This window comes from Glandiceps talaboti, chromosome 1 (genome assembly GCF_964340395.1).
Source record: "Glandiceps talaboti chromosome 1, keGlaTala1.1, whole genome shotgun sequence".
Lineage (NCBI taxonomy): Eukaryota > Metazoa > Hemichordata > Enteropneusta > Spengelidae > Glandiceps > Glandiceps talaboti.
This window is the reverse complement of record NC_135549.1, coordinates 2,004,794-2,018,406: the sequence shown is the minus strand read 5'-3', so window position 1 is coordinate 2,018,406 and position 13,613 is coordinate 2,004,794. Positions and strand designations below refer to the sequence as shown.

Genomic DNA, 13,613 nt, shown 5'->3' with positions numbered 1-13,613 from the left:
CATATGTATATAATGTACTTAGTATTGGTAACTTATCAAACTTAATATCGAACACCATTTGAACCCCGAATCCCATAACTCCCACAACTCTGTTTAGTAATCGAACGCTACATAGAATTATTACACTTAGCATTTCATGGTGTTATGCGACAATGTACTCTAAAGTAGGACACATCAAAAGATACGCCAGTCTGAGGCAACAAAACAAACAGTCTAGGCGACCGATTCAACTTTAATGTGGTTATTGACTCGAGTTGATGCAACCTTTGATGGTCTTCTGTTGTAGAGTAAATGGTTGCATAAAACCCCGAAATGTTAAGCATTTATGACCAGAAAGTAATAAAAACCAATTACATACAAATTACATGAGGAGTGATTTTGGCTATTAAAGAGATGAAAGCTCCAAGACCTTTCTTTAGTCTAATAGTAGACAATGCTATGACGCCATTGCTCTTACTAATGAAATAAAAAAGGATAAGATTTTAATGTAAATTTGACATTTTAAATGTAGTAATCTTAATTATGAACTTTAAAGTATTGTGTTAGTCAGAAACTGGGAGACATAACAGAACAGATTAATATCACGTGCTATAAAAAATAACGATTTACATAAATCATATACAGTATAAGCATGTTTTTATTCTTAGAATATTCTCTCAGATAGTATTATATTTCTGTCAAAACTATTTATCATTATTCTATCAAATAGTCGTGTCCTGTGTATTTCATATGACACGCAATGTCCGGATAATATAAATCATGAAAAGTTACAACACCTGGAGATTCAAATATATATATTTATAATATAGAAATTACTGGAGTATTTAAGTAATGGTATTTATGGGCCAGCGTATATTAAATGAAGTAAAACGATTGTTCAAATTTGTAAAGTAATCCATGGCATTCAAAATATTGTATGTATTTTACAATATCACCAATACCTAATCACCACCACCACCACCACCACCACCACCACCACCACCACCACCACCACCACCACCAACAACAACAACAACAACAACAACAACATCATCATCATCAACAACATCAACATCATCATCATCAACAACAACAACAACAACAACAACAACAACAACAACAACAACTACTATTACTACTACTACTACTACTACTACTACTACTACTACTGCTGCTACTACTACTACTACTACTACTACAATATCATCATCATCATCAACAACAACAACAACAACAACAACAACAACAACAACAACAACTATCGACCTTTATCATAACCTGTTTTACTGAATGTATTACCACGAAGGCTGTCAGATCTTGTCATCTAATAATACTAAATGATCAAAAGATATTATTTATATCTTCACATTTTAAGACATATTTTTACTTACATAAATATTTACATAGATCATATTTGTAATGTATTGTGTATTATGTTATTTTCGTTAGGTGATATATACTGTTCTGTAAGATTGCACGTAGTGGATCGTCGATTACCTGTAACCAATGTATTGCGAACGTTACTAGCGATGTTCATTGATAAGGACAATAGGAAGCCAGTTTTCTAACCAGCCGCTTGGATACTTGCACCAGGCAAGAATGTACGAAAACATTAATGACCGTTTATCTCACATACTTCTTATGCATGCTAATTAGTATGTTAATTTATGGTATAATTTGCATAGTTTATCTATTATTTTATCATGTTCTCAATTCGACTGATTATTTCCCTGAACATATACAATTTATACTTAATATTTCAGATTGATGTATTTCAATTTCAGCACAGCGTTAGCAGTCATAAGGTCTGGTTTTCTATTTGCCTCAAGCAAGTTAACTGAGCTGAAAATGTTATTGGTTTCAAGCAGGTACCTTCATTGGGCTCTTATAAATTACTATGTTGTAGTAAATATTGATTGATACAAGTTCAAACGTTATATATTATCTTGATCTCACAATTATTTGCATCGCCATTTTGCCTCGACTTTAGCGAAGACTTTATACCTAACAGCAGTCGACATATCACTCTGTAAAACTTTATCATTTATTTTCAGATACAGTGATGATATATCATATATGCACTCCTATCGTGTCACGTACCACTAATTAATACGACCTAATCCTCAACTGGATAACAGGTGGTGATGTCGTCATCACCGTTGGGAACATTGCTAGGGCAATACAGATCAACATTATGTGACCCCAGACGGATGTACGTATGCCCTTCTTTGCAGCCAGCTAAGAATGCTGCTGTGTACAGACAGATATCGAACGCAGGTGTGGTGCCAATGAATGTGCTTCCCACTGGTTTGATGATCTTCCTGTCCAATCCAAACTCAATATTCATCATCTCTTTCTTGTTGCTAGGAGACTGTAAAGATGAGAGGAAAATGTATTGTCATTAGTAGGGTTGACTCACGAATGACGCATAATGTTTAGTTCGTTAACTTTCACATAAGACATCTGACATCATTCGAATATCTTCGGAGATATCTGTGGTAGCTTTGCATACAACGAGCGCTCGTTGTACAAACATGCTGCAAAAATATTTATGAAGTCCACTCCGTACATATCAATCACACTGCTATGTTATAAATGTCCAGTATTTATATCAGCTGGTCAATGAACTTTCTAACATTTATATCGAAGCAACTTTCTGTATCTTATTACACTTCTGTCAACAGAAAGATATTCTATAGTCGAGCTGCACAGACAAAAGCCACTCAAAATATCACGTTGTGCCCGATTTATATTGTGTTCAAAATATCAACCATATTTTTGGTTGGCTTGCAAATTACTACGTAGATTAGATAATAATTAAAGAAACCAATGTGACGTGGTACTTTGGTTTGTGGAGGTAGGATAATAGGAGCAATTACACGTACTCATTTAGGCCATCATAGGAACATACCACTACATAAAGGATAGTCCACGTTGTTTTTGAAATTGAATCTTTGGAACATAACTTCATCATGAGAACCTCTTGTCACACAATTGGCTAGATCTTTATCATAACCTGTTTTACTGAATGTATTACCACGAAGGCTTAGAGAATAAATATTGGAAAGGAAGCATCGAAACTAACTGTTTTATCTGTCTCTATACATTTCAACGGGCTGGCAGTGTTCCTTAGAGCAATATTACACCCTGGGACAAAGTAACATCCATATTACCAAGAGAATCGGTCACGCAGTTGTTGAGTTTTTACACCATTTCGTACAGACACACAAATCAACATACATACACACATGAACACACACAAAAATGATGAATGAAGAAAGAAAGAAAGACAGACAGACAGACAGACCGACAGACAGACAGACAGACAGACAGACACTTCATCCACCTATACAATATTGTAAGTGAATCTTCAATTCCGTGAGCTTAAAGTGACACAAAAACTGAGTTTATAAGTATTTGACTTAATTGAAAATATTAACATAAATCTCAGTTTAATTATTAACTAAAATGTCAATGGCTATGGTTGTCTTATATCAAATTGCAATATGTCTTCTGACGTTGTTAGAACATTTTATTGCATAGTACGGATTCCCTCGACATTTTTATGCGTATAATAAATTACGTCATTTGATCGTTTATAAGTTAATAATATACTAATACCAGGCCTGAGTTCAGTCAGTTGCAAGTGATGGTTAAGTAAACTATGTTTATGTACATATAATAATGCAAGTACGTTTTGAATATATATGCGCGTAAAATTTACGCCAAAAATGTATAAACTCAAAAGTGCCTCGAAACCACGTTGTATATAAATGAAAGAATTGGCTGTGAACATAGCTGATTAATTACATCAAATATCATTCATGGAGTGTAAATGTTTCAGGACGTTTTAGTGAAAAATATAGACATAATTATGACTGTTGATTAGGGTCAAATTCCATCCGCAAGAGTTAAAATCTACGACAATTTTTATTCGATCGCTTTAATTATGTCGGACGAAGTTGAGTATAATGAAATGACAGTGTGATATCATAAAGCCATGCATGTAAGTAATAAATATCAAAATATATGTACCTGTTTGCCGTGCACGCCATTATACTTAATATAACCATCCCTTTCCAGTAGATAAAATCTGACCCAGTTATGTATGCCAGATATGAAACCATCGGTGGTTAACTTTTGATGATCTTTATCAACTTTTAACCCACCTACGAAAACCAAAACATCAAAAAATATTGAGATAATTTGTCATTCGTATAAAAGAACACTATTGGAAGAAAACTATCGGGAAAAAGGGGAATTAGAAGACTGAGGCTATTAAGTTGTTTCGTGTCGTAGTTTCGGTTGTCATAATAATGATTGAATTTTTGGTAAATTCTTGGTATGGCCTGACAACCATTCTGCACACTCGGTCTGCGAACTCGGATCTATGGATTTCAGTAGTTTTGGCCACGCTTCATTATGTATGTAATTAGCAATTGGTATGTTTACAATGTATGTTCTAGGTTATTAGTAATATTAAGTTACATTTCCCCCACATATGACCAACTAGGTCACACGGGTCACATCCAGGAAAGTTGACACTATCAACATAATATATGCATCATGTGACTAATTCAACCTGACAAGCAATTACTATACATAAGTTATTCCCCAATATTTGTCTTCGTTCAGCATAGGAAAATATGAGTGTCGACCTAAGAGGTCTTTGTCAGTACTCGTCTTGCGACTCGTAGTGTCAACCCTTAGGTCACGAGTATTTTCCGACTGAATCAAAAAAAAAATAGTGGAGAATAACATAATTATGCCAGCGCCAGTAATATAAAAAAAAATAGGGGAAAGTAATGGCATTTTGGAACTTTTTGACTCATTTCGAACACAGCAGAACCAGCGACGTAGACACGCGTTGTCGTGACGTAGAACTACCACAGTATATATTCCATATTTTTTGTTCAATTTGCCTCGTGCATGGTGTAATGAAGCTTGTAGGTGGAGATATGATGAGGTCGGCTAACAACACAACAATGTCTTTATTACAAAACTCAGTTCAGCTGTTTTTCGCAAATTTAATCATGGAAAAAATATATCCAAGAATTCATCACGGTGATGATATGATTATTCAATGCTATGTTGTGATCTCGTCGTATACGCAAACGAATATCATGAACAATAGGTAATATGTTAACTGAAGACTTGGTTTGGGTACAATGTATTTAGTTAACAAGTTTAAAGTCCATCAAACTGATTTATGGTAAAGACAACAGATACTGGGTTTTACAAACAATGTCAACTAACTACTATGTCATTCAATAACTTCCTTCCTGAAGTAGCCACGTCAGCTTAGCAGACCATGCCAAGGCACGTAACCAGGTTATCATTGGCCATGGTTCAACGAATGTTTAGTATATTACCTATTTTATAATTAAAACATACACTAAATTGTCAGTGTACGTGTACGTCGACGCAATCCAATACACCCTAGATAAATTGTCACTTTCCACAATTAATCAACGCCATGTGTATATATCATACCGCTAACCTGTGACATCAATGAAATAATCTAACATTGCATTAAAAACTAATACAGAAATTGTACAAAATTAATTTGACGACAAGTAACTACAATTAGCTTTACAATTAATGGTATTCATGTGCTTGAAATTACATACACACAAACATACATGCATACATACATACACACATACACGCATACATACATACATACATACATACATACATACATACATACATACATACATACACACATACACACATACACACATACATACATACATACATACATACATACATACATACATACATATACACATACATACATACACACACATACACATACATACACATACATACATACATACATACATACATACATACATACATACATACATACATACATATGACATGCAAAGAAAAGAGAACTACACTTTCAAGAACTGAAATCATATCACTGAACCTGACATGGTGCAAGAGGTGACCTTTGACCTTTTGATCAGTATGCATGCTATGTTTGACATTTCTTTCCATCAGAAATGATTCTGAAACCCTATCGTATCATTACTGTTGTCATATTGTATATGTTTACAGTAAATATGCAGACATTCCAACATTGCAACGTCTAGATTGAGATACGAAGTATGTCGCCAAATATATATATATATGTATATGTGTGTGTGTATGTATGTATGTATGTATGTATGTATGTATGTATGTATGTATGTATGTATGTATGTATGTATGTATGTATGTATGTATGTATGTATGTAGTTTATGTATGTGTGTATGTAAGTATGTATGTATGTATGTATGTATGTATGTATGTATGTGTGTATGTATGTATGTATGTATGTATGTATGTATGTATGTATGTAGTTTATGTATGTGTGTGTGTGTGTATGTATGTATGTATGTATGTATGTATGTATGTATGTATGTATGTATGTATGTATGTATGTATGTATGTATGTATGTATGTGTGTTTGTGCAGAACAACTTATACTAAAATTGTTTGACAATCACATTTCTTACTGCCAATCAATGTTATCAATATTAATCTTTAAGTGAACTTTATTCAAATGACAAAATATGAACCAACACAGAGTTAATATGTAACCAATGGCTTATGTTTGACACAGCTATTGAAAGGCCGTCTGTGACGTATCTTTGATATTCTCAGTTTTGCAAAAGATACGCATCCCTACATACTTTACTTTCGTGCATTAACTGTTAAATGTGTTCTATGTATGTTATTTCCGTTACCTCAATGCTTCTCACCTATGAAGATGCGTTGAAATGCGCATGACAATCGTCCACGGTGTTTTGTATGATGAAACCATATGTTTGTCAACTTTTCCATCATATCCTTTTCTGTGGATCCAACCAGTCCCCTTTCTGTGAGAAAGAAGTGTAACCTTTTGCTGCAGTGCTCTTTCAATATTTCTTTCAAGAACTTCACACTTTGTGAAGTCGTATCAGAACAAATCTCGGATGCCAATTCAGCAGTGTCGTATAACTCGAGCAGTCTAATAAATGTTTTGAAAACTTGCGTTTCTAGTACACCTTCTTTCAGGTTCTCAAAAAACGGTCCCTTGGAAGGGTCACACGCAGCCGCACCTTCAACTTTGACATCATCGGTGTCGTCTGTTGACCCACTTTCATCTAAATCAGTCAATCGTGGCCTGATCATATAATGGTTGTTGTGTTCGAGACGTCGATCTAGTTCCCACAGATTTCTGCAAAGTAAAATGAACGTTCCGTTGTCCGAAGGTAGCTGAGTTCTTGCACTGAATAACGCAGTGAGAAATTCGTGACTTTCGAAGCAGCGCCCACAAATTCTAGATTTAACACATACTATGACGATATAGTTAACTCTATCCTCATACAAGCTGTGTCCTCTTCGCCTACAATATGCACACCAAGTTCTACCCATGAGGGAAAGCCAGGATTTCCTAGAATTACACCATATTCTACATCTTTTTGGTGTAGGTGTGTCGACATTGGCATTTTTTGTTTTTTTAATGTGCGCAACACTGGCCTAGATACTCTGTCTTTAAATCCCATATGTATAGAATGTACACATTCAATTGGTTAGCTGTAAAGGGTATTTCCAAATATTCCAAAGATAGCGTATTAGCTCATGGGGGTGCCACACATATAATATGCACTCTACGAGTGATATGCATTCGTTTGGGTATTTTCTTTTTAATAAAGATAAACTTAACTTTGCACTTAATACTCTCAAAAGAATATCATTCAAGATGATTTATGATATGTTCATCTTATGTTTGGAACCCTAAAAGTCTTCTTTCGATAGATTTACTTTCAAGGAGTGACACCCCCTGGCTTTGCCGGGATTCCCCTTCCAAATACATTAGTACATTACGTGACCGTCTCGCTATCAAGCTAAACCACTACAAGAATATAAACAAACAATAATCCTTCGTGCTATAAGACCGTCTATTCACTATTTCTGATGGGTATTTCTACAATAATGAAAATACATTTAAAAGATGTTTTCACTAGTGCGATGAGCTGCAACCTGTGTTTTGAATATAGTACGATACTATGTATACCTATAGCTTTTTATCAGCAATTGACCTTTACTCTGTTAACTGTAGGCTATAGATTTTCTGACTAATTAATATTCATGATTGTGTCTAAGGATTGAGGGTCGTGACTGATGAATATTCATACATTCGATCCAGATAATCATGACCCCCCTCCCCCGACATATCCTAGTGAGGGGAGGGGGTACCGTGGGACAGGGGAATTGTTATAACTCCCGATTTAATTTCAATTTTTATGATAAATAATTTATGTATTACTTCGTCTGCACACAAAAAGTATCGCCGTTACAACAAAATGGTCTACATGTATAGGCTGTGAATCGTTCGTAAACAGGCGGAGCAGTTTAGTAATAATGTCCAAAACTCTGATAAAATCTAGGTTTGACACCCCCTATATCGCCGGGATTCCCCGTTCAGTGTTTTCAAATTACGTAGTTCGGTATAAATTACACGTACATTTCGTGTCGCACAACATTGTTCTGTTAAGAATTTTCGACGTTTATATTTCAACTACTTTACAACAATGACACGTCCAAAGGTAAGCGTTGCGTTGTCGTCTTTGATCGAGATACAACATCAGAATTGAATTTCGGACCATCGATTTTACGATGCATGCATGATAATGGTATACATGTACTCATTAGTAGTTTATATTGTGGCTATTCATAGTTGATAAAGATGTGGAAAAGAATGTTATTGTACACATTACAAGGAGTGCATGATATGTAAATAAAATGGGTACTCTATATGGGTACTCTATATTATAGAAAAAAAATTGTTTGCTTACGGTTACCTGACCCCACCTAGTGTTTCACTGTCGAACCTAAACTCTTTTTTATTTAATATTCGAGGAAATGAAATCGCGAAAATTGTGAGGTCTCGCCAGTAAGCCTTAATAGTGGATGCGGAAACGGACATCAACTCAAAAAGACAATATAAAACTGATCTTCCAATCTGTAATAGCTTACATCTGATGGGAAGAAACCAATAGCACAGAAACCATATGAAAACAACAGTAGTAGACAATCGCACGTGAAAAAACAATAAATAAAATAAAATAAAAAATAAATATCTACCTACACCACCTATTCTAAAATTCAGCGTAAGCGGAACCATACAATTATTTTTATAGGCCTTGTTGTTTTAATTTTTCTTGTCTTATGATATAAATTACCCATCTCTCATCCATGCCACCACTTTAAAGGGCTATTTTTTGTCGCATCTATCAACCCGGGGGGGGGGGATAGTCTGATACATTTTAACCGCCCAGCCTGGTTTCAAACATCAATCCATTTCTAAAGATGTTCCAACCGTTGGAGGCGCCATACAGGTAACTACTCGGAAACGAGAAATTGTATTTGAGAAAATAATTAGGTACACGTATTTATTTACTCCATATTTAGGTTTTTTTATGAAAAAGTGTCCCGTTCGGGTGGGGCATCCCCGTTCACTTTCCTCTGGGAGTACCCTTCCATGGACCCGGTGTTTCTACACTTCAAACATTAATGTAACACTCCCACTCGGTTCTTCGTCCACTCCCTCAACCAGACGAGCGTACACCTCTCCCCATCGATGCAACTTATATCACCCCAACATCTCCTAAAATGAACTAATAGTGAAATGTGTGGGGTCGGATGGGATAAAGATTTACTGGTATAAATCATGATTACATGTACTAGTATTAAATAGGAATTCAGAAAATTAGTTTAATTCGCCATGATTCGACATATATATACCTTATTCCCCATTAACATTACATAAAAATGCGGATTCGTTAAGGAAAAGTACAGTAACAACGTTAACTGTTCATAAATGTTATCAATATCATTTACTACATTCCACTTGAAAGGTACATAGTACACGATTAATGTATAAGCATTATATTGGTAATTCATTGTCCCTTGTTGATAAGTCAACACACAGTATATGATAACTCATTGAATTTCATTTTAGTTAAAAGAGAAACATTAGAATTATGATGAACACTAGCAAACTAATGTTTATAATTGACATCCTCATATTTTTCAAATCATTACAGATATTTGGTACTTTCGGAACACTCTTTTATGGGCATATGCTGACTGGTTTGAATTCCTTTCATTTTCAAATACATTAGTCGTCGAGGCATATTTTTCCACTATGCGTAATTCAATTTCTGGAGCAACACGCTGGTTTCATATTCATCATTTTTCATTGAATTAAGGGAATCCTGTAAGGGAAAAATAATTATTATTATCAAATTTAAAATATGACGTTGCAGAAGTCGTCATTTTGAAGATCTGTTCAATGTTATTGTATTGTTATATGTATGTTTACTGCTAGCAGTTTCACCTGACGTGTTTTACTTGATGTAACTTGATGTATCTGCGAGGTACATATAAGGAGCCTTGAAATGAACAAACCCAGATTTAAACTGAATGCCTCCCGTAAGGGAATCACTAATTATGCAAATAACTCATTAAACTAAAAAAACTATGGTAACAGGCTTTTTTGGACGAGCATGCTTTCTTAGGTTAATGTATGTGCCAAATTATACGAATTTGAAGAGTGCATGATACTGCTTAATTACTGAATATCATTCATTATTCAAAATACCCATTAAAGGTAAATGTTGTAGCAACAAACTTCATAGGCCAGGTGTGCATTATTATGGATGATATATGTACTATATTATACAAAATTTGAAGCTTGCATTTTTAAGATACTGTCTAGTTACCTTAAATCATTGATTATGCAAATATTTCATGAAACTTGTAAGCTATATAAAACAAATGTTATAGGACATATCCGCTTTGTTATGTTAACGTATGTACTAAATGATAATGTAATTCAATATGTATTCTTTTGTTATATCTTAATTACTGAAAACCATTAATCATGCAAATTAGTTATTAACACTGTAAGGTACATCAACAACTTTATAGGGCGTATAAAATTATATTATGTGTAATGTATGAAGTAACTAATATTGAAATTGAAGCATGCAGTCTTAAGATATAGCCTAATTACTGAAAATCATTAATTATGCAAATTATTCATTAACATTGTAAGGTACATCAACTAACTTTATAGGACATACACAATTTGTTATGGTTAATGTATGTACTGAATTGGGTTGAAAGTGAAGTATATTGTAGTAAGATATAGCCTAATTTCCAAGAATCATTAATTATGCAAATTATTCATTAACACTTAAAGGTACATAAACAAGCTTTACAGGACATATGCGATTGTTATGGTTAACGTATGTACTGAATTATATTGGAATTGAAGTATGTATTCTTAAGATATAGCCTAATTACCGAAAATCATTAATTATGCAAATTATTCATTAACACTGTAAGGTACATCAACAGACTTTTTAGGACATATGTATTTTCATATGGTTAACGTATATACTAAGTTATATTGAATTTGAAGTATGGAGTCTTAAGTTATTGATTAATTAGTTGATTTCATTAATATGCAAATTTCTCTAAATAAACAATACCAGATCTGGCTCAAACCCAAATCAGGTCTAGCCATTACCCTAAACATTATATATTCTAAATTTCATTACAATTGAGCCAGCAGATTTTAGAAAATGATGACACATACATACATACATACATACATACATACATACATACATACATACAGACAGACAGACAGACAGACATACAGACAGACAGACAGACAGACAGACAGACAGACAGACGGACAGACGGACAGACGGACGGACGGACAGACGGACACACACACACACAGACAGACATTCCCCTTTTAATACCTCCCGTACCCTTATGGGAGATAAAAATGATAAAGTATCTTTTGTTGCCATTATGATCATTTCACAAACGGATTTTTATAAGAAATACTATATATAGAACTTGGATGATTTAAAAAATGAAGAAAGAATGCTATTAAATACTATATTATTATGGTTTTGGATTCACTAGCAATGTAATAGCAATGTTTAATCATTACAGTTGTCTCGACATAGGTTATTAATAATATCATATCACATTTGCCCGTTGGATTAATGTCCCTATAAAACTCCTAAACAGTTTATGTTAGGATTCCAAGAGACTATACGAGAAATATCGACCACACATTTTACTCACCTGAGGAACTGGCCACCTGACACAGGGGATGTTGGACTCGACACTCTGAAGACTGAAATTTCGAGCCTGAAAAGAAAAAAGAATATGGTAGGTTTCAATTTGCCTCTGGAAGTTTTATAGAACTGATGTCCTATGTATATATATTACTAAGACACGCCATACTTCAAAAACATGCATGGCGTCTCATATGGCTCAGTTAGAGCTATTTTCCATGTCCTTTACCACGGTACCTCTAGTGTCAGCCATGTTTGTTTAAAGTGGCCATATGAGAAATGGGAGATTTCTTGGATTTTTAATAATTAAAACAACTTTACTTCATGTATGTTTTTTCTACAAAAACAAATAATGCGATTTTCGAACTACATAGATCGAATCCATTCATAACTCAACGAATATGAAAGTTATAAAACAGCGGAGAATATATTTTTAAATTATAATAAAGTGAACAAACACAGATATACAGTCACTATACATCCACTCTGCGCTGTATCTGTCGCTTTTCTGTATTGAAAGATCAAAATAGTTTAATTTAATAACTGTGGTTAAAAGTAACAACTTGTGACCATCAAGTTTGTTTACAAACCACAATTATATACATACAATAACAAATCTTGTCTATGTTGATTTTTTAAAAGAAAAATATACCTGGCAGAAAATTATATATTGATAAAAAATCTCTCGTCCATAATGGGGATTTATGGCTACTGGGGAAAATACATTGGTCAAAATAAAGTAATACAATACAATATATACAGCATATGCCGGTACGCGTGTGTTTCCTTACATTTATAAACACTATATATATAGTTGCAGTATTCAATTTATTTGGTCCTGTCTCCAGCTCTGGAAAAATAGCACCAATGGCGTGGTTGCATAAACTGTACAGTCTTTACAAATGTTTATCCACATGCTGAACCATGCTAGGTATAGGTGTTCATTTGCTGAATGGTTATCCAGTTGCCTATCTAGCTCTGTTGTTATCTTTGCAATATATGTGGTCATTTGGCTGTTGCTATGGGCGAGGTCATATCGCTAGATATATTTGAATACATTCATTGCATGTTCATTCAATTGTCTATGAATCCCGATGTTATATTTGCGATAAACATCATCATGTGGCTGTTGCTATGGGCGCGGTCATGGTTACTCGGTATATTTGCATACATTTTTTGAATGTTTATTCACTTGTCAGTTAATTCATTATTGTTATCTTTGCAAAATATGTGATCATTTGTCTGTTGCTATGGGCGTGGTCTTGTTCGTAGGCATATTTGCATACACTGTTTGAATGTTTGTTCACTTGTCTAAAAGTCCCTGTTATCTTTGTGAAATACACCATCTTTTTGGGCGTGGTCATGGTCGCTAGTGATATTTGCATACATTTTTGTTAATGTTTACTCACTTGCCTAAAATATGCTGTTATTTTAGCAAAATATACTGGCATTTGGTTGTTGCCAAGGGTGTAGTCATGGTTGCTAGGGCCAAT

At 34.2% G+C, this 13,613-nt stretch overlaps 1 protein-coding gene across 1 annotated transcript; it reads right to left on the bottom strand.

The window, feature by feature from the left end:
• Positions 1 to 2,095: 2,095 nt before the first annotated feature.
• On the bottom strand, positions 2,096 to 7,387 carry LOC144443182 (poly(U)-specific endoribonuclease-A-like). The gene is made up of 3 exons (XM_078132569.1): positions 6,733 to 7,387; positions 4,015 to 4,148; positions 2,096 to 2,350 (listed from the first exon to the last, which is right to left on the bottom strand). Exons 1-3 carry the CDS (start codon positions 7,385 to 7,387, stop codon positions 2,096 to 2,098), a joined length of 1,044 nt encoding a protein of 347 aa, XP_077988695.1.
• Positions 7,388 to 13,613: the final 6,226 nt, after the last annotated feature.

Excerpts from the sequence above, each read along its gene's own strand:
- LOC144443182 (XM_078132569.1), bottom strand. The coding sequence starts at position 7,387 with ATGGGTAGAACTTGGTGTGCATATTGTAGGCGAAGAGGACACAGCTTG. Across the intron at positions 4,149-6,732 it reads ATTTCAACGCATCTTCATAG|GTGGGTTAAAAGTTGATAAA; the intron begins GTGAGAAGCATT and ends TGGTTTTCGTAG. Across the intron at positions 2,351-4,014 it reads ATGGCGTGCACGGCAAACAG|TCTCCTAGCAACAAGAAAGA; the intron begins GTACATATATTT and ends TCATCTTTACAG.